The sequence below is a fragment of the Brassica rapa genome, chromosome A07 (genome assembly GCF_000309985.2).
Source record: "Brassica rapa cultivar Chiifu-401-42 chromosome A07, CAAS_Brap_v3.01, whole genome shotgun sequence".
Taxonomy (NCBI): domain Eukaryota; kingdom Viridiplantae; phylum Streptophyta; class Magnoliopsida; order Brassicales; family Brassicaceae; genus Brassica; species Brassica rapa.
The window spans coordinates 28,471,243-28,495,691 of NC_024801.2; the positions used below are offsets into that span (position 1 = coordinate 28,471,243).

At 39.7% G+C, this 24,449-nt stretch overlaps 7 protein-coding genes across 17 annotated transcripts; 4 read left to right on the plus strand and 3 right to left on the minus strand.

The window, feature by feature from the left end:
- Window positions 1–564: 564 nt before the first annotated feature.
- LOC103832440 (probable folate-biopterin transporter 3) lies at window positions 565–3,461 on the plus strand. 2 transcript variants are annotated; one of them, XM_009108449.3, is made up of 6 exons: window positions 565–807; window positions 1,264–1,840; window positions 1,990–2,249; window positions 2,329–2,424; window positions 2,508–2,678; window positions 2,757–3,461. In XM_009108449.3, exons 2-6 carry the CDS (start codon window positions 1,474–1,476, stop codon window positions 3,348–3,350), a joined length of 1,488 nt encoding a protein of 495 aa, XP_009106697.1. In that variant the 5' UTR covers window positions 565–807; window positions 1,264–1,473; the 3' UTR covers window positions 3,351–3,461. The 2 variants fall into 2 exon arrangements, with proteins under 2 accessions (XP_009106697.1, XP_009106698.1); XM_009108450.3 differs by having other exon boundaries at window positions 1,328–1,840.
- Window positions 3,421–5,586, minus strand: LOC103832439 (aspartyl protease family protein At5g10770). Its single transcript, XM_009108446.3, has 2 exons — window positions 5,256–5,586; window positions 3,421–4,843 (listed from the first exon to the last, which is right to left on the minus strand). The coding sequence occupies exons 1-2, from the start codon at window positions 5,449–5,451 to the stop codon at window positions 3,576–3,578; spliced, it is 1,464 nt and encodes a 487-aa protein (XP_009106694.1). The 5' UTR covers window positions 5,452–5,586; the 3' UTR covers window positions 3,421–3,575.
- Window positions 5,587–11,851: 6,265 nt separating this feature from the next.
- Window positions 11,852–14,692, plus strand: LOC103832443 (lysophospholipid acyltransferase LPEAT1). 2 transcript variants are annotated; one of them, XM_009108454.3, is made up of 9 exons: window positions 11,852–12,556; window positions 12,940–13,056; window positions 13,179–13,216; window positions 13,348–13,412; window positions 13,566–13,634; window positions 13,719–13,852; window positions 13,938–14,078; window positions 14,175–14,238; window positions 14,500–14,692. In XM_009108454.3, exons 1-9 carry the CDS (start codon window positions 12,083–12,085, stop codon window positions 14,517–14,519), a joined length of 1,122 nt encoding a protein of 373 aa, XP_009106702.1. In that variant the 5' UTR covers window positions 11,852–12,082; the 3' UTR covers window positions 14,520–14,692. The 2 variants fall into 2 exon arrangements, with proteins under 2 accessions (XP_009106702.1, XP_009106701.1); XM_009108453.3 differs by lacking the exon at window positions 14,500–14,692 and having other exon boundaries at window positions 14,175–14,498.
- Window positions 14,687–16,127, minus strand: LOC103832442 (protein HEADING DATE REPRESSOR 1). 4 transcript variants are annotated; one of them, XM_018653291.2, is made up of 4 exons: window positions 15,958–16,127; window positions 15,732–15,864; window positions 15,186–15,520; window positions 14,687–15,116 (listed from the first exon to the last, which is right to left on the minus strand). In XM_018653291.2, exons 2-4 carry the CDS (start codon window positions 15,856–15,858, stop codon window positions 14,919–14,921), a joined length of 660 nt encoding a protein of 219 aa, XP_018508807.1. In that variant the 5' UTR covers window positions 15,859–15,864; window positions 15,958–16,127; the 3' UTR covers window positions 14,687–14,918. The 4 variants fall into 4 exon arrangements, with proteins under 4 accessions (XP_018508807.1, XP_009106700.1, XP_033131700.1 ...); XM_009108452.3 differs by having other exon boundaries at window positions 15,186–15,535; window positions 15,958–16,126; XM_033275809.1 differs by lacking the exon at window positions 15,958–16,127 and having other exon boundaries at window positions 15,732–15,952.
- A 1,851-nt stretch (window positions 16,128–17,978) lies between these two features.
- Window positions 17,979–21,841, plus strand: LOC103832444 (pre-mRNA-splicing factor CWC22 homolog). Its single transcript, XM_009108457.3, has 7 exons — window positions 17,979–19,334; window positions 19,440–19,629; window positions 19,902–20,005; window positions 20,125–20,221; window positions 20,316–20,617; window positions 20,734–21,039; window positions 21,274–21,841. The coding sequence occupies exons 1-7, from the start codon at window positions 17,979–17,981 to the stop codon at window positions 21,616–21,618; spliced, it is 2,700 nt and encodes an 899-aa protein (XP_009106705.2). The 3' UTR covers window positions 21,619–21,841.
- Window positions 21,842–22,284: 443 nt separating this feature from the next.
- Window positions 22,285–23,317, plus strand: LOC103832445 (chaperone protein dnaJ 8, chloroplastic). The gene is made up of 3 exons (XM_009108458.3): window positions 22,285–22,648; window positions 22,765–22,833; window positions 22,916–23,317. Exons 1-3 carry the CDS (start codon window positions 22,409–22,411, stop codon window positions 23,093–23,095), a joined length of 489 nt encoding a protein of 162 aa, XP_009106706.1. The 5' UTR covers window positions 22,285–22,408; the 3' UTR covers window positions 23,096–23,317.
- LOC117126765 (vacuolar fusion protein CCZ1 homolog B-like) lies at window positions 23,270–24,438 on the minus strand. Of its 6 annotated transcripts, XM_033275811.1 has the most exons (5): window positions 24,341–24,426; window positions 24,017–24,077; window positions 23,772–23,867; window positions 23,583–23,694; window positions 23,270–23,478 (listed from the first exon to the last, which is right to left on the minus strand). In XM_033275811.1, the coding sequence occupies exons 2-5, from the start codon at window positions 24,071–24,073 to the stop codon at window positions 23,447–23,449; spliced, it is 297 nt and encodes a 98-aa protein (XP_033131702.1). In that variant the 5' UTR covers window positions 24,074–24,077; window positions 24,341–24,426; the 3' UTR covers window positions 23,270–23,446. The 6 variants fall into 6 exon arrangements, 2 of the variants coding, with proteins under 2 accessions (XP_033131702.1, XP_033131701.1); XR_004449573.1 differs by lacking the exon at window positions 24,017–24,077 and having other exon boundaries at window positions 24,341–24,438; XR_004449574.1 differs by lacking the exon at window positions 24,017–24,077 and having other exon boundaries at window positions 23,583–23,690; window positions 24,341–24,437.
- Between the last annotated feature and the right edge of the window lie 11 nt (window positions 24,439–24,449).

Here is a 24,449-nt window from a genome sequence, read left to right on the forward strand (position 1 = left end):
TCATGGGACAAAACTATTGTACTTAGAATATGAATGATTTTTTTTTTGAATATAGAACATGAATGATCGTATATAATAAATTTCATAACTCCCAAACTATTATCTGTTTTCTTAATATTTAGTATGGACAAAAGTCACATTTTGTTAAATTTAATGTGACTACTACCTGCCCCCAAATCTTGTTGCATGTGGAAGGAATTGTCAACCGTTATGGTAAAGTTTTGTCAATTAGAGAGTACAATTTTACCAACTATTCAGCCTCTGAATTAATTTGGTAGTGACAGGTAAAAAACTATCTGTGTGATTGAATATTTTGTTCATTCATATCTGAAAATAAATATTTTATCTCGCATAGTTTGGATTTGCCTAAATAAACTTTACCGATTATATTTTAGGGAATTTGCACTACATAACCTAAAAAAGTATTTTAATTAGGTATATGGAAATCCACTGTACATTTTTTTGTAAATCCCAAATACATCCCTATAAAATGGAAGGCAGCTAAATAATAAAGGCCAATAATAAATAATCTTTAGGTTTTTCCATAAAATATCCTTAGACATCTAAATCATCTCCTTCTTCCTGAATATCAAGAGCCTGCAATTTCAATAATTAGATGTCGACAGATTCCATCCTTGTGGTAAGACTTCCTCATCACTGTCGTGATACCATAAGTCTCATGCACCTCTGCCTCCACTGCCATCATCGTTGTGTTTCCGTTTACCTCCCTCCGTCTTCACCGTTGCGGTTGTCGTGTTCCCATAAAACGAACATGAAATCCAAATTCTGACTGGTTTTACTTGTCAGGTTCTCATCTATAAAGTTTATAGCTTTTTTGTTGGAAGATTGAAACTTTTCCTTGGATCCTTGTGTTTTATGCTGAATTTTAGTGATGATACTTGTTTCTTTTGGTTGAAATCTGATAATAGTATTATTATACATGGTAAATTTCGTACCATGATACCGGATTCAACACACATATATTAGGCCCGTAGTAAAAAAAATTGAGTTATTTCCCTTTACAAAATATCAACACAATCTATCCGTTGATTTGGTTTCTAACATTTCTTTTACCTCAAAAATTATGTAAATTTGATTTACAGAGAGAATAGCTCTTCGGCTCAAACGTACGGGATAGAAAAGTCACTACAGCCTCAACAAATAACCATATTCGCAAATACTTTTGAAATCTGCATGATTATCTAATTACTGTCTACTTTTTGTATATTCACCTAAATGAGCCTATATTTTATTTACCATTAGAGCATGGCTCATTGCATTTGCGCTATGAACTTGGCTGACCAAACTTCAAAGTCATACGTAACAGTCAACTAACGGAAGGATACTCAACGCCGTCAACGGACGGTTCTCACTTCTCAGGGAGGGAAGACAAAGTACGATTCCGATCGTTGAACTCCCAAAGCTTCTATATAACAACACTGGTCCATCTACTCAGATCGCCAGCTCGTATCAATGGCGAACCGATCAGAGGAAACAGAGCACGACGCCGTTTCGAGGCGAAGTAACCAAGGAGGAATGATCTTAGATCTAATGTTGAAAAGACCTATACGGTGGCTAAGAATGCTCGTCGAAGAGCTTCACTGGAGCTTCTTCTTCGGCGTGATCGTCGTCTACGGCGTAAGCCAAGGGCTGGGCAAAGGTCTCAGCAAAGTCAGCACGCAGTACTACTTCAAAGACGAGCAGATGATACAGCCTTCTGAAGCTCAGGTCTACGTTGGTTTGATTCAGGTTCCTTGGATCATTAAACCGGTTTGGGGTCTGTTGACCGATGTTGTACCGGTTCTTGGTTACAGGAGACGACCTTATTTCATATTCGCTGGTAAGATGTCACTGACTAAGCTCAAAAGTTAGTTTCTTTGGTTACTAATAAAGGAAAGGTTACATCTTTGTTTGAAAGGTGTTCTTAGCTTAAAGGTTGTTTCTTTGGTTACTAATAAAGGAAAGTGTCATCTTTTTTTTACTTGGTAGGTGTTCTTAGTATGGTGTCTATGATGGTGTTATCTCTGCACAAGAATCTGCAGCTTGGACTGGCGTTGTCCTGTCTTGTGGCGGGAAGTGCTGGAGTTGCTATAGCTGATGTGACTATTGATGCTTGTGTAACACAGCTTAGTATAAGCCATCCTACGCTTGCTGCAGATATGCAGAGTCTGTGTGGTATGAGTTCGTCTATTGGATCCTTGGTTGGTTTCTCCCTTAGTGGCGTTTTGGTTCACTTGTTTGGGTCCAAGGTAGGCTCTTGAAAGCTCTCTTTTAAGAATCTCAATTTTTTTAAGTGTTGTTCACCCATTTCGTTCTGTTCCTTGGCAGGGTGTGTATGGTTTACTCGGTATGACTGCAGGATTGATTGTTGTGGTTGGGTTGATTTTGAAAGAATCTCCTTCTCGTAGTCCAGGTGGCAAGCATGTACGTTTTTTTTGCTATCCTTATAGACCAAAGGTGTGGTTGCTTCATGTTTGTTTACTTAAATAGACTAACTTTGTGTTCAGGTGAATGAGAAGTTTATAGATGCCGGAAGTGCAATATGGAAAACCTTTCAGTATGGGGAGGTGTGGCGCCCATGCTTGTTCATGTTGTTGTCAGCTGCAGTGAGCTTGCACATTCATGAAGGCATGTTCTATTGGTACACTGATTCAAAGGATGGGCCTTCCTTCTCTAAGGTGCTTTGACTTTGTTCATGGAGCTCTCATCTCTTAGTTAATGTCTGTGCCTTAATGTTGTTATTTTGTTTTCCTTAGGAAGCAGTTGGATCCATTATGTCTTTCGGTGCAATCGGCTCACTCGTGGGGATACTTCTTTATCAGAACTTTCTGAAGAACTTCCCTTTCAGGAATGTAGTTTTCTGGGCACTTTCCCTATCTGTCCTGTCAGGGTTTCTGGACTTGATCCTGGTGCTGCGGATAAATCTGAAGCTAGGTGTTCCTGATTACTTCTTCATTGTGGTAGATGAGTTTGTTTCTCACATGATCAGTAGAATCAAGTGGCTACCCTTACTTGTCCTTAGCTCCAAGCTCTGCCCTGCTGGTATGGAAGGCACATTCTTTGCTCTGCTCATGTCTATTGAACATGTAGGACACCTGTTGTCCTCATGGGGTGGAGGAGTATTGCTACACGCCTTGAAAGTGACACGTACTCAGTTTGATAATCTCTGGTTGGTTATTGTGATCAGGAGTTTATTGAGGGTAGTTCCAATTGGTTTGGTCTTTTTGATACCAAACGTTGATCCCAGCTCAACTATTCTTCCGGCTGATATGTTAATGCACAGAAGAAGTGAAGATGTGGTAGAAACTGACAAGATAGAGATGACTGCTCTCTTAAGTAATGAAGCTTGATCCAGATTCAAAGACAAACCTACCAAGTGGATTCTCTTAGATGTATTTGTTTGTTCATTGTATGTTCATCTGTTTTAGATAATTTTTCTTATAAGAGCATTGTTTCTTACAGTTGCTATACCAATACAGACACACATATATATATGACTGACTAGTTGAAGAATTCAAACTGGCTTTGCCAAAAGAGATGATTGGCTTTCATGATATGAAGGGAGCACACAGTCATCAGATACTGCAGTTTTCTCCTGCAATGCCAAGCTTCTCTTGTTTGGTATCATATATTACTCTCTGGTTTTTCTGCTGGTAGTTTCCGATGATACCGACTTCATTTTCATATGACAGACTTGCAAAGGCCAAGCAGACTAGAGATGCGTCAGGATTGACATAGTAGAACACACCAGTGACATCCACTTCAAGCACAGCGTCACCTTGGAAGATCATTTTGATAGTGGGAATGCTTACATCTTCATAGCTTGTGAGGTTAAAGCAAGTGTCTAAGATTGAATAGCCAGGAGCTGAAGAAAACCCAGTAAACTGTTTCAGAAACTCTGTCTTCACAGCTTTGTAAATAGAAGGTGGTAGTCTAGTGATAACCGTTCCTGAATCAATTATAATCCCTCTACCAAAGCTTGGAGATTCAAGCTCCACACCACCAATGGTGGCACCGGTGAGGTTCAGAATGTAAAAGGAACGAAGCTGAGGGTTTTGTACTAAAGGAGTGTAGGAGACTGAAGTTGAGTTCTTGTAGTCACCGAAAGACAATGAGCCAGAAGCTCCATCTTCTAGAGAAGGTAAGCAGTATGAGAAAACTCCGTTGAAAGTTTTCATGGTTTGATAGACTAAAGAAACTGAGCTTCTTCCTAAACCCATTAGACCAGAAGCTCCTCCAAACAGACCTTTGTTGCTTCTGCCACAACCAAAGACAAAGTTTTCCACTTTCGTGTCGCCTAACTGGATACTCTCGCTTCCCAAGTCTCCTCGAGTGTATGATCCATCCCCATAGCTGACTACATAGTCACAAGTTGTCTTTTCAACACCATTGCTGCCTCCACAACGGTCCAGGTTACTGGTAGCTGCTACAAGGTCTTGACAAGTGGATGAGTTGCAGAGAACTGTCTTGTAGGAAGATGAGACTGATGGGTCATACAAAGGACCTTGTTGGTTGTAACATGACTTGCAAGGCTGGCATTGGACCCAAGTCAAGTCACTCCCAGTGTCAACTATCAAAGTCATGTTTTTACCTCCTAGTTCAACTGTGATGATGTAGTTCAGTGTCTCAAGTTTCACCCCTGAGGTTAGTGGAAGCTGAGTTTCTGAAATGGAGTCTGTTGTGGTTGAGCTCATGGATTTGATTCTGAGTTGAAGTGATTGGACTCGAAGGTTGTCAAGAGTTAAGGCTCTTCTCAGTTTCTTACCCCAATCTATAGTCTTTCCTGAGCAAAGACCCCTATGTTTCATCCCCAGTGTAGTGGATGATGATTCTCTTCCTTTTGCTAAGTTCTCAATACAAAACCATCAGTTTCTTCTATAAATACTAACGTAAAGAGAGTAAAGAGAGTAAAGAGTCAACAAGAGGATATAGAAACAGAGTTTCAGGAGGCAACAGAAGCAAAAGAAACAAACAGTTATGTTAGATGAGTTGGAGGAAAGAATCTCAAGATTCCATAAATACTTTGTAAAAGCTTTAGAAAAACAGCTATAGCATATAGTATTAGTTACAAAAGGGAGCTACAAAAGTAATGACTTTAGTTAAATGTTTTAAACAAAGTTTTAGGCTTTTGCTAAGCTAAACCCATAAATCACGCCATTAATAATATTAAACTTAAAGCAAAGAAACAGTGTATATCTATATATCTTTCTCTATGGTTGGTGAACGTTCGAGACGGAAACAAAAAAAAAACTCACCAAGATTGTGAGAGAGACATGAACTGGAAGGTTCGTTTGATTTGGTGAGAGACCAAATGTTGTTGTGTACACTGAGAATCTTTTTCTCTTGGACGCCATGAACAACTACAGCAGACAACGTAAGAAGATAAAGAAGAAGAAGAAGGAAAGGAGAAAGTGAGAGATTCAATGGCAGAAAAGTTGCTTTCTTCGACATTTCGTAAAGGAGGATTCTCTCTTTGCAGAGAGAAAATAAGAGGAGAGAGAGAGGAGCAGGAACAGAGAGATTCTTGGGAAGTTTGGAGGTAGTGAAGAGAACAAAAGAGGGAGGGCTGGCGAGAAGTGGCAAAGGACCAAAAATAAAAAGAGAGTTAGGACCCCACTTTGTGCATGAGAAAATTATTGGGGATTCACGTGAATTACTGCTATTTTATTACCTAACTATCACCAATTTTTTTTTACAGTGTATGGGTGGTGGTGCTACTTTTGTTAGCTCCTACAATGTTGGCCGCTAGCTAGTGCAAGCTGAGGATTTTCATATTCTCAATGTTTTGACCTTAATGTTAATAATAACTTATCCACCAACCATCCATATTCTTATATACAGAATGTGAGGCTATGACACCCTCAGTCGATCCAAGATTATTATGTGTGTTTCGACCAGCTTTTATTTACTCCCTATAGTAAATCAATTCTTTAAATTGTTTACCTAAATAATCTTATTTTATACTCCATTTCAAAAAAATACAAAAACCTTAGTTAAAGGTGTTAAGTGTAGGTCTACTGATTCCCAGGTCGTCACACCCTTTGTTCGCGCTAGTAAGTCGGTCATGGTAGAACATTGTTTTTTTTTGTAAACTTGGTAAAACATTGTTTTCATAATGAAAACTATACTATAAACACTAATTAAGGTCATTGCCAACTGATATGACAATGAATGCATGCGTTGTTTTCATCGTAACATACGCTTCTGATTGGTACTAAACAAATTTAAAAAAACAGAAGAAAAGACCACTCAACCTCACTGCGAAAGGGAATCTAATTGTAGTGATAGTAACTATTGACGGAGCCTGGAGGCTGAATAGCTATGTAATGACAATAATATGAAGAAAGCGTGTGTGTATTCATTCATTAGGAGAACTATATATACAAGGGAAACTTAGTAGATAACTACGAACAACTCCTAATCATTATCCTAATATTAACATGTCATTATCTCTATACCCCCCCTCAAGTTGGAGGAGAAATGTCTTGAATCCCCAGCTTGAACAACAAGTACTGAAATGTAGAGGGAAGTAACGCCTTGGTTAGAAGATCAGCTGGTTGCTCTGTAGTCTTAATATGTTCAGTGGTGATGAGCTTCTCCTGTACAGCATCTCTTACTTGATGACAGTCACCTTCAATGTGTTTTGTACGCTCATGGAAGACAGGATTTGCTGCAATGTAGATGGCTGATTTACTATCACAAAAGAGCTTCATAGGCTGACGATGTGTGACACCAAACGCATGAAGCAACTGCTTGATCCATTTGAGTTCGCGCAGAGCATATGCCATGGAGCGATACTCTGCCTCAGCAGAAGAGACGGAGACTATGTTTTGTTTCTTAGTCTTCCAGGAGATAGGAGAGTTTCCAAGTAATATGACGTAAGCACTTAGAGAGCGCCGAGTTAGCGGACATGCTTGCCAATCAGAGTCGCAAAACGCGTTAACTTGAAGAGAAGAATCGGCGCGTAGGAGGATTCCTTGAGACGGAGTGCCTTTGAGGTAGCGAACCACACGCAGAGCAGCATCAAAATGGCCTTGTCGAGGAGCTTTCATAAACTGAGTAAGAATGTGTGACAACCCATCCTCTCACTAGGAACCTAGGTTCACAGCGCTGCAGCGCACCGACCCCAACCCCTCAATTATGAGTTCTCTCTGACTCCATAATTAGGTTGTTGGTGAGACTCGAACCCAGGTCCTCACCCTTTAACAACACTCCTCCAGGATGAGTTGTCACCAATTGATCTGTACTGCGTAGCTTAATTCTGGACGAGTAAAAGTGAGATAAATAATCCGCCCAACCAGTCTTCGATACGCTTCAGGTGACGGTAGTGGAGGGCCATCCACGAGAGCCAGTTTATGGTTCGGTTCAATAGGGACAGATGAAGGCTTTGAACCAAGCAATCCCATTTCTGTGATGATGTCGAGAGCATATTTGCGTTGTGACAGAAAGATTCCTTCTTTGCTGCGAGCCACCTCAACGCCCAAGAAATATTTCAGTTTACCAAGATCCTTCATGTGAAAGCATTTTCCAAGGTAATTTTTGAATTTCTGAAGAGTAGAAAGGTCGTTACTGGCGATGATAAAGTCGTCGACGTAAACAAGAATGTGAAGATGAGTAGAACCACGAATGTAAGCAAAGTGAGAGTAGTCGGCTCGACTTTGAACAAAGCCGTAAGACTTGAGAGCAGTAGTGAGTTTCGAGAACCAGCAACGAGGAGCTTGCTTGAGACCGTATATTGATTTTCTGAGTCGAGCCACTTTAGTCGGATCAGGATCTTCAAAGCCTTGTGGAAGTTTCATATAGACCTCCTCTTCCAAGTCTCCATGTAGAAATGCATTATGTACGTCCATCTGGTGTACCTCCCATTGTTTAATAGCAGCAATCTGAAGTAGAAGACGAACAGAAGTAGGCTTAGTAACAGGAGCAAACGTGTCTTTGTAGTCGATGCCCTGTTTTTGACGATTGCCACAAGCAACCAGGCGAGACTTGCGACGCCCCAGCTTGCCATTTGCTAGGTATTTGTTTTTGTATATCCATTGACTGTAGATGACCTTCTTGCCTGGTGGTAATGTAGTGACGTCCCAAGTTCCATTGAGAACGTGAGCGTCGTGTTCATCAGTCATAGAGTCTCTCCATATATTTTGAGTGACTGCCTCTTTATAGGACTTTGGTTCATCTTCTGTGATTAAAGCTGCTAAAAAAGCTTTGTGGTTTGGAGAGTAAGAGGCGTCAGACAAATATCGAGAGATAGGATACATAGTGTTACCTGAGACCGTAGTAGAAGGACTATGACTTGAGCCAGAAGAGTTAGAGAGGAGTGTATTATTCGCGTGAGCAGAGTGTGTGACGTAATTCTTGAGCAGCACGGAAGGTTCTCGAACGCGATGGCCACGACCTAGCAGTTCAGGTAGACCTGGAGATGTCGGTTCAGGAGGTTCTTTGTTTAGTAGTTGGGTTGGTGGAGGTGGAAGTGATGTGGTTGGAGTAGTAGAGGGTAGAGTCGCAGGAGTAGTAGAGGGTAGAGTCGCAGGAGTAGTAACTGTAGGAGTAGAAGGTGATGTTGTTGGTTCAATGACTGCAGAGGGTAGAGGAGTAGTAGTATGAGTTTCCAGAGGCGGAATTGTCTCTGGTTGTGTAATGGTAGTAGTGTCATTGTTTGTAGGCGGAGAAGGCAACACGGTCGGGATTAAAGGAAGAGAGCTAACTGATACGTAATCATCGTGAGCAAAGTCAGGTTGATAGATGTGATCCGTATCGTGTGGTAGACCAGGAAACGTGTCTTCGCAAAAGATAACATCACGACTTGTAAAGAATTCATTGGCTTCAATATCGTAGAGATTCCAGGCTTTCTTGCCGTATGGATACCCTACAAACAGGCACTTGCGGCTGCGGTCCCCAAACTTGTCTTTGTCGCGATGGCGTCGGTGCGCGTAACACAAACAACCAAACACTCGCAGAGAACCAAACGAGGGAGGAGAACCATGTAGTACCTCGTAAGGTGTCTTGCCATTTAGTACTGGAGTTGGGGTTCTATTAATCAAGTGTGCAGCTGTTAGAACGCTTTCGCCCCAAAACGTAGTAGGAAGGTTTGCTTGAAACAGACAAGCTCTAGCGACATTTAAGAGATGGCGATGTTTGCGCTCCACGCGACCATTCTGTTGAGGAGTGTCAACGCATGATGTCTGATGTAAAATACCCTGTTGCCGAAAGTATTGTTTGAGAGTCATGAACTCAGATCCATTGTCTGTGCGGAAAGTCTGCACTGGAAGTCTAAATTGTCTCACGGTCATGGAGCAGAAGTTCTTGAGTAATGTTGCAACTTCAGATTTTTCTAGCATCAGATGAATCCAAACGGCTCTAGAGTAGTCGTCAACTATTGTTAGAAAGTAAACTGCTCCACAAGACGAAGGTGTCCGATAAGGACCCCAAACATCACAATGAACTAAAGCAAAGGGTGCAGACGCTTTATTAAAACTCTCATAAAAAACTTCACGTGTTTGTTTAGCACGAAAACATACATCACACGAGTGTGTGTGTTGAAAATCAAACTGAAAATCGTCTAAGGAAGATAACACTTTAGCAGAAGGATGTCCAAGTCGTCGGTGCCACAAAACTGAAGAAGCTGGTGTCCTAGTCTGTCCAGTCTTGTTTGCCCGTGCCACTGTCACCCCCGAGAAATAATACACACCCTCTCGCACTTCACCGGCTCCAATCAGAGTCCTCGTAAAACGGTCCTGCAAGAAACAAAGTGTATCAGTGAAAATCGCGATGCAACCGGTTTGTTTAAGAAGCTTAGAGACTGAGATAAGTGTGCAGTTGAAGTCAGGAACGTAGAGAACGTCGGTAAGAAAATAATCGGAGCTTAAGTATAGTGTTCCAGTTTTGATTGCACGAGAGGCTTGTCCGTTTGGGAACGTGACAGCGGATGGAATGATATCATGAATGTCTTGTAGTAAGGACAGATCACCAGTCATGTGATGTGAAGCCCCTGTATCAATGATAACATCATGTAGAGTAGTTTTACCAGTCATTTTATCTGTAGATAGTTGAGACTGTTGGTTTTGTAGAAGATTGATGAGTGCTGTGATTTGGTCCGAAGGTAGCATGTTTGTAGTTGTTGTGGTACGAGAGGCATTGGCTCGGCCACGTCCGCGACCACGACTGCCTCCACGACCACGTTGAGCAGATGTAGAAGATTGTCCCGAGCGTTGTTGTTGTTCATTGAACCAGTCGGGATAACCGTGAAGGAGAAAGCATTCTGAAGCTTCATGTCCTTTGCGGTTGCAGTGAGTGCAAAAGCGATTTGGATCACGGCTCCGGAATGAGTTAGCAGCAGCAACAGTCGGAGAAGTAGTGTGAACAGGGGACTCTGTTTTAGCAGAGAATCCCACGAGATCTTGTTTTAACTCAGTAGTGCGCACGGTCTGGAGAAGCTGTTCAGCCCGTATCACCCTAGAGTAAACAAGATTCAAGTCAGGTAGTGGTTCCTCATCGATGATCTGTGATCGAATGGAAGAGAAACGAGACTCGTCAAGTCCATAGGAACTTGTGAACTTTAGCATCTTCCTTTTCTTTCTCGATAATTAAAGAAGCATCACAAGTACACGACAGAGTTGGTTGAAAACTTTGTAGTTCCTCCCAAAGCTTAGATAAGCGGCCATAGTAGTCGAGAACGGTCTGTCCGTTTTGCTTACAGTTAGTAATCTCATCCTGTATAAGATGCTTGCGGACTCCGTTTTTGATAGAAAATCTGCGTTTGAGAGACTCCCAAAGTTGAATCGCATCTGGCGTGTGACTCACGGTAGAACGAACTAGCGGATCGATGGAGGTGCGCATCCATCCAACTATCATAGAATTAACAGCGGTCCAGCGAGCCAAGTCGGGATTTGTAGATGGTTTCTGAACTGTTCCATCAATAAACCCAATCTTCTGTTTCGCTTGTAGAGAATTCCAGAATTCAGTTGCCCATTCTGAATAATTATCTCCTTTAAGAATCACCGGCGTAATCAAAGCGCCTGGATTGTCGGAGGGATGTAGAGAGTAAGGCGTTACTTGATTTGTAGAGGTAGTAGAAGGAGACGTAGTCTCAGAAGTAGAGCTTGTAGAATCCATGATCGATTAACTGTCAATCACGGCAAAGAATATGCGGAAGTGTGTTTAGGTTTCAAGAGATCGTTAGTGCTCTGATACCATGTAATGACAATAATATGAAGAAAGCGTGTGTGTATTCATTCATTAGGAGAAGTATATATACAAGGGAAACTTAGTAGATAACTACGAACAACTCCTAATCATTATCCTAATATTAACATGTCATTATCTCTATAAGCTATGAGTATGTCTTGGACTCTGCAAACTTCTATATTATAATTAAGCCACTTGATTGCTAATGTTTACTAATCTCTTTACTAGATAAAAACAAAATGATTAATCTGAATTGAAAGGAGACATGCCTTGTGATCGCGTACGGTTTTATTCTAAGTAGAGCACGTTGGTACATGATTCGCGTTTGCTCTGTGTTTGCCCACTCAAGTGTAATTCCAGAATACTGAATAGTAGTACTTAGTAAAAAAGTCCTAATAAAGGTCATCGATTAGTCCTAATTAAAATTCCAAAGAAACTATTAACATACCACAAAAGAAAGTTAAATTAATCTAAGGTTGGATCCAGCTTAACATCGATCAGGCAGCGACTTTCATTAAGACATCTGATTAATCCAACCAAATCATTTGCTTTATTTTAACAAAACTTGAATTAACTAACGATTCGTGGTCCGTTCGTTTCTCTCCATCTAACGGTTAATATGAGTGAGCGTATATTACATTAACATACACCTCGTCTCACTGAATCATACCATTAATGTTTTTCGGTTTCATGTTTTACCCCTTTTAACGGCGAATCTACGTGTGCGCGAAAGCTGAAACCTTTCACGGGGAAATCAATCTATAGAGACAACGAGACGGGATTACGAATGATAGATCCGCAATCAGACAAGAACCCTCCACTCTTCCTTGTCTGATTCCCAAACTGCGAAACCCTTTTTTATGAAAAAAGATTAGATTTTTTAGGTAAGGTGAAAATAATGGAATCGGAGCTAAAGAATATGAATTCGAATCCACCGACGAGCAAGGAGGAGCGCCCATTGCTCAAATCGGAATCCGATGTCTCCGCCGCCATTGAAGAGCTCGACAAAAAGTTCGCGCCTTACGCGAGGACGGACTTGTACGGCACGATGGGGTTGGGTCCTTTTCCGGCGGCGGAGAAAGTCAAGCTCGCGGTGGCGATGGTGACGCTTGTGCCCGTTCGGTTTGTTCTGGCGATGACGATCTTGCTTCTGTATTACTTGATATGCAGGGTGTTTACTCTGTTCTCGTCTCCGCATCGTGAAGAAGAGGAAGAAGAGGAAGTTGTTCAGGAAGATTATGCTCACATGGGAGGGTGGAGACGGAGTGTGATCGTGCGGTGTGGGAGGTTTCTCTCGAGGGTTTTGCTTTTCGTGTTTGGGTTTTATTGGATTCCTGAGAGACGTCCGGATCCTGAAACCATTTGTTCTGAGGTATAAGCTGAGTTTCATTAACTTATAGTGTGTGAGGAGCTTGTAGGTGTTGATAGGGAACCTTAAAGTGTCAGACTTTTTTGTCGGCAGGGGACATTTGAGGTATAGGTTGTTGTACAATTCATTAGGATGGTCCTTATTTGAGGTATAAGCCAAGTTTCATCACGTGTGTGTGAAAGAACTTGTAGCCTTGTAGGTGTGGATAGGGAACCTTAAAAGTGTCGGACTTTGTTGTAAGAAGATTCATTTATTTGGTGGGATTCTAGAGTGTACTGACAATGTTGGCTCAAAGGAGGAGTTTTTGTTGTTGTACAATTTATATAGTATCTGGGGACCTCTTTTTTGCTGTAATTGGTTCAAGGTTTTGTTTTTTTTTCCTACAGGAAGGGGAAACCGATAAGGAGGAACCTGAAAGACCTGGGGTCATTGTGTCTAATCACGTTTCGTACCTGGACATTTTGTATCATATGTCTGCTTCTTTCCCTAGTTTTGTTGCCAAGGTTAGTTGTTAGAATCATGCTATATATAGTACTACTTCTGTTAAAATACTTTCTGAAGCTCACATTTTTTTATTTATCTTTTTTTCTGGCAATGACAATTGCATTTGTTTTTGGTTATGAAGAGATCAGTGGGCAAACTTCCTCTTGTTGGCCTCATCAGGTTAGTTGTGTTGTGAATGATGTTATAGAAGTTTTTAAAAACAATCTTTGTAGCTCATCACATTACCAAAATGTCGTTCTTTCTATTATTACTTTGTATCGATCATCTCAAACTTGTTCTTTCTTTTGCAGCAAGTGCCTTGGTTGCGTCTATGTCCAGCGAGAAGCAAAATCACCTGATTTCAAGGGTGTATCTGGTATGTGATTTTTGCTTCTTAACTGATGTATGCTTTAGTTTCTTATGAGCCGATATTTAGAAAACTCATGAGCTATTTTCTTGCTTAATATCTAATGCTGCTGGAAATAGTCTTCATACCATGTATTTAACCGCTGTTTAATTATATTTACAGGCACAGTAAATGAGAGAGTTAGAGAAGCTCATAGGAATAAATCTGCTCCAACTATTATGCTTTTTCCAGGTTCAATTTTTACTCCATTATACTGTTATATTATCCAAGCCATCATTTTTCCTTAAAAAAAACTTTGATTTGGTCTCACTGCAGAAGGAACAACCACCAACGGAGACTACTTACTTACATTCAAGACAGGTGCATTTTTGGCCGGAACTCCTGTTCTTCCTGTTATTTTAAAATACCCGTACGAGCGTTTCAGTGCAGCATGGGATACAATATCCGGAGTGAGTATTTCCTTTTTCAACAAACTCGCTTTTGTCTCGGAAGTTTTGGCCTTGAAAGTAAAATCACCGTTTCTTGTTCATCCAGGCACGTCACGTTCTCTTCCTTCTCTGTCAATTTGTAAACCACTTGGAGGTGATACGGTTACCTGTATACTACCCTTCACAAGAAGAGAAAGATAATCCCAAACTATATGCTAGCAATGTCCGGAAACTAATGGCCAGTGAGGTATTTGCTTCTTAACCACAGTAAAACTAGAGCCATGTGGCTGGTCTGTTCTTGTTTCCTCACTCTTGGCTCTGCACTTCTCGTGTTGCTTTGCAGGGTAACATGATACTGTCGGATTTGGGACTTGGCGATAAAAGGATATATCACGCGACACTCAATGGTAATCTTAGTCAACTCCGTGTTTTCCATCAGAAAGAAGAATAACAGTGTCTGTATTATTACCAAGAATAAAACCATGACCCTGACTGAATAAGGGATCTGTGATCATAATAAAAACAAAAGTTTGGTTACACAAATTGAGCTTTCTTTCGGTGTCTTTTTGAACTATGTGTAGTGAGTTTTGAATAAATCAGAAAAAAAGAAGCTGTGGCTGGGATGGACATATGTAAATCTGAAGCAAATCTCTTTCGTGTTGGTGCAGGTTTGTTTTGCGAAAGCTAATATGATGGACTCTCGAAAATTCGTGGTCCGTAGATTTCATTTATTCATAGGACACAAGGATTACACTTTAACACCACACCAGTTATATATAACACAAAACATTTCTGTCTACATTTGTTATTCTTTTTTGCCTCTGTCAACTGCTGATGCAAGTTTAGACAAACACATACACACACGCCAGGTTCAAATCTTGTAGAGAAGACTTAAGAGTACATATAATGTTGTTGATTCTTTATTTGTTCTAACAGGAGGAAACAACATAGTAGAGCTTAACCAGATAAATAGATTGGTAGTAAAGCTTCTTCCTTCCTTACGTCTTATGGACAAATGAATAAACAAACAGAGCAGAGCTATTACCGGTAGATGGGGACGTGCATATGATAACTGAAAACATACTAGTTATGGTTCTTCTGCTACTTCTTCTTCGTCTTCTTGGTGTATCATGTTGACAAGCATATCAACTTGCTCTTTCAACATTGTGTTCTCTCTTTCAATCTCTGTTCTCTTGCTTCTCTCTTGTAGCAGCTGGAGTTGCAGATGCTCTAAGCAGCGCGAGTCTTCTTCTAGCTGCTCGTTTAACCCATCTATCTCTCGATCCTGTCCCACAATCCTCTTTTAACCAGAACAAAATAGTCCAACAAAGAACAAAAAAACATTCCTTTTTACCTTTCGGTTCATTTCTTGGACAGCGATTCTTCGCATGCTCTCAACCACATCAACATTCACCAGCTTCCTCTTCTTACCGATCAACCAGCCTTTAGGATAGTTTGCAGACTCGAAATCTGGCGGTGGCAAGAGGGAATCAGCATCTGTTGTTGGTCGCTTTCCGTTCAAGTTTGTGATGGGTTCGAGTGGCTCAAACAGAGCTTTTCTTTTCTCAGACAGAACAGGAGGCGTTGTGGTGGTCATTGGTTCCCCAGATTTATCGGTTTCCATTGTTGTTGTTGTTGTTGACTCATCCTTCTCTGGTGTGGCTTCCATAGCAGCCTCCAGTGCCTTGTCTGAGTTCACAGATGCTGCAATCTAAGTCGTTAATGCTAAAACGAAAGCTAAAGACAAAGAGAAAAGCCTTTGATGAAACAGTTAACAGATAGAGAGAGCTAAGTATTCAAGCATGACTTTAACAGCCCAAATCGTTCAGACGATAAAATGAAAAGGCAAAAAAAATCTGAGAAAACAAAGAAACAAAGGAGACAGAGAGAGAAGAAGTACTTGATCTTTTCCTTGACTTCCACGCGATCTTGGTGGTAGAGACAGGGAAAAAACCGCCGACAAAACCATCACCAACTGTCTTCTTCTTTTTCATATTGTCTCCCTCGAATCCAGCGCCTTTCTCCATTGTAATCTGAAAAAAGTTTCCTAGAAATGAAAAAAGACGCAAGATTTGGAGAAAGAGAAGAAGAAGAAGAAGAAGAAGAAGAAGAAGAAGATAGCGTACAAGAGAGAGGAGAGAGAGAAGGAGAGCTGTTGGATTTCAGTTGAACGGTAATGATTTGGCGTTTCGATTACGACTACGAAAGGCTTTTGCTTTGATCTTCAGACTCCGTGTGTCATGTTTTTTTTTTTTAGATAAGAAGCGGACAATAGTTGTCTGATCGTTTCTTCTGTGGGACCCTTCTTTCCCTCATCTCAGATTATTTTTCATGCATCCTTTGATTAAACCGTAATTAACCAAATTAAACCGTGATTTTACATTCCACTTTGAATAAGATCAAATAGAGGTACTTCCATGTCGTCATCTTTCACAGTTAATAACACTCGATTTGTAGGAATTTCCCGTGATTTTATTTTTCTTGTACTGATCAATACACTATTCTTATTTTCTATTTAAATATTTTAAACTTTACTTGGTGCATTTTACGTTACGATTGGGATTTTTACGTTATTAAGATGGACAATTGTCAATAATAGCATCTTTTGAGTTTTTGTCTTAAAAATAGTACTAAAAGGAGAAAGTCACAAAAATGACATTCATTAAAAGATAAAATATCTTTGGCTTAAAATTAAATAAACAAACAAAAAAAAATAAAAAAAAATAAAAAAATAAAAAAATAAGAATTTTTTTTATAATTTCAGATTCGAAATTTTTTATAATTTTTTTTTTGAATTTTTTTTTGAATTTTTTTATTTTTTTTTTCAAATTTTATTTTTATAATTCAAAAATACTTTTTGGAACTGTTTTTAAATTTTTATTTTTAATTTTTTAATATTTATTTTTTATTTTATAAAATTTTAAACCCTAATTCCAAAACCTACCCTTTAACTGTAAACCATAAGGTTTGGATTAATTAAAAGGGTATAAATATATATTTAATTTTTTAATAAAATATATTTTTGTGACTTTAAACCTTGAATGCCAGTTTTGAAACAAAAATTTGGTTTGGTGCTATCCTTCACTTTTTTTCTATTAAGATTTTTAAATTGATTTATTGGGTAACAAGCACACGTCTAATCCACAAAGTCTTCTCCCGGCATAGTTCTAGCTTTAATTCAATTTAATTAAAACATAAGCACAGTGCCGTGCGAAGGGTTTTAGGGGCCTAAGGCAAGTTTTAAAAAAAAAATTATATACAACTATAAAAAAAAAAAATTTCTAATACGATATATCACCTTCGCGAAATACTTAAGTTTAACACTTATAAGAATAAGTTTATTACGTAAATATGCTATGTTATGTTCTATAAGAAAAAAAGTATATGGATTTAGAAATTGAGTTGTTTGATTCTTGTGGAAAGTTTTGTTTAGAAATAAATTTAAGCAACTAAACTAGAAATTATTTTAAATTTTGGGGCCCTAAAAACATAATATTATTCGGGGGCCTAAGGCGAATGCCTTTTCTAATACACTGTAGGCACGCCTCTGCAGAAGCATACATAGGACATTATTACTCTCTACTGTCTAGTTTTCACAATGGTGAAGGTAATATTTTAATCAATGAGACACGTTCAAAACTTTCGTCCTTTGATTATGATTTGGTAAAACTGAAATTTGGAAGTTGCAGAGGAGCATATGCCACGAACGAAGGCATCTTTCTTGAAGTTAGTGACTTTCTTGAAATGTGTGTCTTATTGTAATTTTACAAATACAGTATTTTGGAATTATATTCTTAATTGAGATAAAATGTAATCATGGGCTCACATATCTTTTATATAAACATCATCTAAAATTGGGCCTTAGCCCATTCTTCGTATCGACCCGACCGCCGAAAAAAGATACATATATACACACACGTCGTGCCGTTTCGAGAAGAAAGGAGCGAAAAGCTTGGCGGGTAAGGAGCGGCGTAACTCCGAACAAAAACCAAATCGAAGAGATTTTATTTGCCAGTTTCTCACTTTTGCTCGGCGATTCAGATCTTGGCGGCGACCTCGCAGTAGGGTTCTTGCTCCGAGGTTAGGGTTTTTCTGTTACAATCGAGGGGAAAGGTTCGTACTTTATCTGCAATTCGCTGTTGAATCCATGGGTAGGCACGATAGTTCATCAGAGGAAGAGGAGAGAGTGAGAAGGAGTGATAGGAGAAGAAGAGACAGAAGCCCAGATGTTAGGCGCTCGAGGATGGAGACCGAAGAGGTTGGTCGTCGTGTTAGGGTTTCTGATGACGACGATGACCATAAGAGCTCGCGAAGAGATCTCGAGATTGGTCGTGTCGCAGATGGGGATGACCTTAAGTCGAAGCCAGATGTGAAAGAAAGAGAGAGAAGCCGTGGAGATAAGGTGAGAGCAGTTAGCTCTTCTGATGAGGAATCAGCTCGGCTGTCTAGAAAGAATCGTAGAGAAGTAGACTCTGATTCTGATGATGGTCGTGAGAGGAGGGTGAGTAAAGGAAGAAGTAAGGGTAGAGTTAGAGCTGACACTTCTTCTGATGAAGAAGAGGAGAAGCATCTTTCAAAGGTTGCTGAAGATGGACAAAAGAGTCGTAGGGGTTTGGACGATGAAGGTGGTGATTTGAAGGATGATTATGAAAGCAGAGGAAGGAGGAGAAGCCCCAAAGGCAGGGAGAAGCATGATAGGGAGAGGGGTCATAGGGGTAGTAGGGTCATAGCTGATAAGCCTTCTGATGATGAAGATGATGATAGGCAAAATAGCAGGAGAGGTGGGCGAGAAAGCGAGAGGATGCGTAGAGATCATCATGCATCTGATGACGATGAGGAAGGTGAGATTAGGAGCGGGAGAAGAGGGAAAGAGAGGACTGATAGAGGTAATGAAAGTCTCTTGAAGAGGGATCGGAGAGAGAGAGACTGGTCTGATGGGCATCGTAGGGATAGGTATCGGAGGGACGATGGAGGTAGAGATGATAAGGAGAGGCGACACAATGATAGATATGACGATAGTCAAAGAGACAAGTTGAGAAAGGAAGACAGCAGGAAAAGGGAAGAGAAGAGTGAAGTTGCAAAGCCCAAGTTGCCAGAACTCAATCCATCTGATAGCAATGCTATTGCTTTGGGAAAAACTGGCGGGGTTTATATTCCTCCGTTCAAGCTGGCACGCATGATGAAGGAGGTGGAAGACAAGAGCAGTGTAGAGTATCAACGTCTTACATGGGACGCTCTCCGTAAAAGTATTAACGGGCTGGTGAACAAGGTTAATGCAAGCAACATCAAGAACATAATCCCTGAACTGTTTGCTGAAAACCTCATCAGGGGAAGGGGACTTTTTTGCCGTTCGTGTATGAAGTCTCAAATGGCGTCCCCTGGATTCACGGATGTCTTTGCAGCTTTGGTCGCTGTAATTAACGCCAAATTTCCTGAAGTTGCTGAACTTCTACTGAAGAGGGTCGTGTTGCAGCTAAAGAGAGCGTATAAACGTAATGACAAGGTTTGTCTTTTTTTTTTTTTGCTTTCCAAGTCTGTAAGTCTTGTCAAGCATTTTGATTTATATGTCATATTTATGCATTTGTGTGTTTTATTTTTGTTTTGCCAGCCTCAGTTGCTCGCTGCCGTGAAATTCATAGCACATCTAGTAAACCAGCAAGTCGCCGAGGAGCTCATTGCACTTGAATTAGTCAGTGTACTTCTGGAAGTCCCAACTGATGACAGTGTCGAGGTGGCTGTTGGATTTGTGACAGAGTGTGGTGCGATGCTTCAGGACGTTACCCCAAAAGGATTGCACGGTAAAGTTCCTTTCAACCTCTCTTTCTGTTTGTTATAGTGAGAAAGAGTAGACTGTTTGTATTTCCACCTAATCCACCAACTTATCTAACACGTCAGTAATTATTGACATATAGTCAGTCCACTTCATCTCTTGGTGGATGATAACTTTGAAATCTGGCTGTGTATCTAAGCGATTAACTTCACCCATATTTTCATTGCATATATATGTTTTCTATTTCCTCTGCTCTTCCCTTTTATTCACGTTTCTAAGCTCTTCCAATTGTGAATACAGGGATCTTTGAGCGGTTCCGTGGTATTCTCCACGAGGGAGATATCGATAAGAGAGTTCAGTATTTGATTGAAGGGCTCTTTGCTATTAGGAAAGCGAAGTTTCAGGTAAATATATTTTAGACAGAACTTTATTGAATTATATTCTTACATTCTTGGTTGTTGTAGAGATGATGTTTTCACTGATAGCATAATTCTCATAAATTGTGTGAATGATTTACTTTCAGGGACACCCGGCAGTTCGTCCGGAGCTAGATCTTGTGGAAGAAAAATATTCGCATGATCTATCTATTGATGACGAAGTAAATCCTGAAACCTCTCTGGGTAAGTCTACCTCATGGTTCGAGAGAAATAGGTTACCTTTTTATATTTGTGGAACATCTCTTAACTTAGATTCTCTCTTATTTTCTGTTTGCAGATGTTTTCAAACCTGATCCTGACTTCGTTGAGAACGAAAAGAAATACGAGGCGCTGAAGAAGGAGTTACTTGGTGAGGATGAGTCTGAGGATGAAGATGGCTCTGATGCTAGTTCAGATGATAATGATGAGGAGGAAGATGAGTCTGATGAAGAAGATGAAGAACAAATGAGGATAAGAGATGAGACAGAGACCAATCTTGTTAACCTTAGGAGGACAATATACTTGACCATAATGTCCAGCGTTGATTTTGAGGAAGCAGGTCACAAGTTACTAAAAATTAAACTTGAACCAGGTCAAGAGGTAACTCATTCCGAACTCTGATTATCTCTACATTCCACTGCTTTCATATGTTTGCTTTACTGTTTGATGAATAAACTAGTCCGCTTACAACATTCTTATCCAATTCAATGTTGCAGATGGAACTATGCATAATGCTCCTTGAGTGTTGCTCTCAGGAGAGAACATATCTGCGCTACTACGGTTTGCTGGGTCAGCGTTTCTGTATGATCAACAAAATTCATCAAGAGAATTTTGAGAAATGTTTTGTTCAGCAGTACTCCATGATCCACAGACTTGAGACGAACAAGCTGCGTAATGTGGCTAAGTTTTTCGCCCATTTACTGGGCACAGATGCACTCCCCTGGCACGTGCTTGCCTACATTCGGCTTACTGAGGAGGACACAACTTCATCGTCCCGTATCTTCATTAAGATCCTTTTCCAGGTAACTTGAATCAACAAAACATTCTGTGAAATTCATTTGACCATTTCAGAGCTGTTTATCTCATTGGTTCGATTGGATTTGGGTCATGTTATTGCTTAATTCATTTGTATAATATGATTGCGTAGTGAGCTATCTAAAACTGTGGATATGTTACTGCAGAATTAGGAATCTGCTAGGCAAATTTGTTTGTGAGACTGTTGTGTTGATTTGGTTACTACTTTGCATTGGTTGCAGGAATTGTCAGAACACTTGGGGATTAAGCTGCTTAATGAGAGGCTTCAGGATCCAACAATGCAGGAATCACTTGAATCAATCTTCCCTAAAGATAACCCAAAGAACACGAGGTTTGCGATCAACTTCTTTACCTCAATTGGTCTTGGAGGCATCACAGAGAATCTCAGAGAGTACCTGAAGAACATGCCACGCCTCATCATGCAACAACAGAAGCAAGTTGCGGAATCAGAATCAGAATCATCGTCTGGCTCCGACAGTTCTAGTTCCGAGTCTGAATCTGAGTCGTCTTCTTCTAGTTCGGATGAAAGCGACAGAGAGAAGAAGAGGAAGCGAAGAAGATCTTAAAGAGGCTGTTTTGTTTGTCATTTGTACCAAAATTCTTCAGATTTTTCAAATCTTGTTTTGGCTACTCAACTTGAATTTAGATGAGAACTCAAATTGAGCAGCCATTTGGGTCTGTTCTTGCATACGCTGGTGATGAACAAGAGGCTAGACTAGCCAGACAAATAAGGTTGTAAACTGAAATGTTTTTGTATTGTTTTTTTGTTATTACTGCTTTTAAGTTTAAGAGTCCCTATTATAAAATTTTGAATCTTGATTCAACAACATATGAAAGTAAAGAAAACAGAGTTGAACTTAATCACAACTTGAAACACCACCAACTTATTAAACATTTCCCTTGTCTCACATTTTTTTGTTAAACCAGATCTCTAACTCCAAGCACAATAGTTAAATGGTTTTCTTTATTTGGGAAAAGCAAAATAAAACTTGTAAACAAATAAACAAAAAAAAGTAGGAATGGATAATTGTTTTATAAAAAAAAACAGTAAAAAGAAACTTACTAAACAAAATAACAAAAAAGTAGGAATGGATAAATGTTTTTTAATCTAATAGATTTTGTAAAAATAGTAAAAAAAACCCTTGGAAATAGGCTAATGGATAAGGATAAGGACAGTAATAGATGACGAGAAAACTAGTCACCGCTTCTCTCTCGGCTCTATATATTTGTTCCCTGCCTCTACCTCTCTCCCTATCCAGTCCACAAATCCATTTTTTTAAAAAATTTCACTTTAATCCCTAAAAAAAAAAAGAATTCATATTTGCTTTTCTAGAACTCAAATTATTCTCAAGAAACATGACTATTGCTTTAACCATCGGAGGAAACGGGTTCTCGGGTCTGCCCGGATCTTCGTTCTCCTCAGCTTCTTCATCGCTTCGTTTTAAGAACAGCAGACGAAAGAACACGAAGATGCTGAACAGGAAAGGAGTTATCTGTTCTTCGTCTTCTGTAATGGATCCATACAAGACCCTCAGGATCCGACCAGATTCGTCTGAATACGAGGTGAAGCAAGCTTTCAGACAACTCGCCAAAAAGGTTTGACCTTTTTATACCTTAGTTCACTCGTTTAGATCTGTTAAAAGATTCGATTTTTCATCGATTTGGTTATCTGGGTTTCTCAAAGTTGTCATCTTTCTGATCTGTTGTTTCAGTATCATCCTGATGTTTGTAGAGGAAGCAACTGTGGAGTGCAGTTTCAGACAATCAACGAAGCTTACGATGTAAGTGTCTTGTCTTTACGCAAACATTCGGTTAAAAAAGCCAAGTCATTGTTGTATTGATCTTTGTTTTGTCTTTTTGAAGATTGTGTTGAAGCAAATAAAGAATCAGATGGAGGGAGCAGAGGAGTTTCAGCCATTCGATGTCTATGACGAGGGTTTCAACGGGATGAATGATCCAGATTGTGACACGTGGGAGGAATGGATGGGGTGGGAAGGTGCAGGAACCAGAGACTACTCCTCTCACGTGAATCCTTACGCTTGAAGACGACGACGACTTCACAATGATTCGAATGCACATAAATAACAACAGAGAGACTTATAAAATCAATGTAAATAGTTGAAAATTGTCTCTTGAATGGCTCTTAAATGTAAATAAAGTCATTTCTCCGTTATGTAATCCTCAAACATTCAATGTTAAGCTGAAAAGCTTTCGTGAATTTGGATCTAATGATAATTAATTTGGATTAGAAGTTTGTTTTGACCTTTTGAAACCGTCAGGGGTCAAGTTCTACGACCAAGTGTTGTAGACAACATGATCATTCTTTTCAACTTAGTAATTAAAAAACTAAACATCTGAAAAGAACTTTATTAAGAGGTTGTAAATGCAGAATTTTTAATCCATGGAGAAATGCACCGCTGCAGTACCTGAAGAGACACATTCACAAAGATGAGCATCTCGTCATTTTTTTAATGTTGCAAACTCAAATCATGGACTAGTTTGTAGAATAGGTGGATATTTGGGTGCGTACCATTTAAACAGTGTGTGATAATGGATACAAATGCGATCGGATAAGCTTTTTGCACCTTGTGCAATGCATCAATCCTCCATATGGCTTCAATCTCCTTATTTTTCTCTACTATCTACCAAAGTTTAGATCAAATTGATTCTCCTTAAGCGTATGGAATGCTATATAACAAGTAACAAGAGAATGATGTACCATGACCATCCATACATCAGGCTCGGCCTCATGGAAAACATCAGAGTGTCTCTCTGCTTCTTTTACCTCACAAGCTGCTTCCGGGGAGAAAAGAGTCTGCATTTATTATTCAAATAAACGAAAAAGCATTCAGGCAAATCTAAGTAATCAACTCAAAATCTGAGTACTGAAACATAATGTGTTCCTCAAGATTCAATATGAACAATGAAGTTATCTGATTAGAAGGAAAATATCTAGCGGCTGACCTCGTGAATGTGATACATAACCCAACAGCTTAATGAAAAATGATCAATGATCACCATAACTCTAGAAAGAAAAAAAGAAAAAAAAAACTATTTTGAGTGTTAAGATCATCGCAAGATAGGAAATTTGCCGAAAGATTATCATTTTAGTACCAAAATCACATAACCCATTTAAACTGATATGAAAGAAAAAACGTGAAATTGATATCATCTGGAGGCAGTGATCAAACTCCAATTATCGCAATAGTTCAATGTCCACAACAAGAATCACAAACAGAGAATAAGAGAGGAAATGAAGCAGGTAAACGGGTCGATCGATAAAGTTACCGGGTCAGGATCCAATGGTTCGGGTCGTAGTCGTTGAGGGGATCATACGTCGTCCCTTGTCTTCTTCCTCACTTACTCTCTCTCTCTTTAATTAAATAGAGACGACATT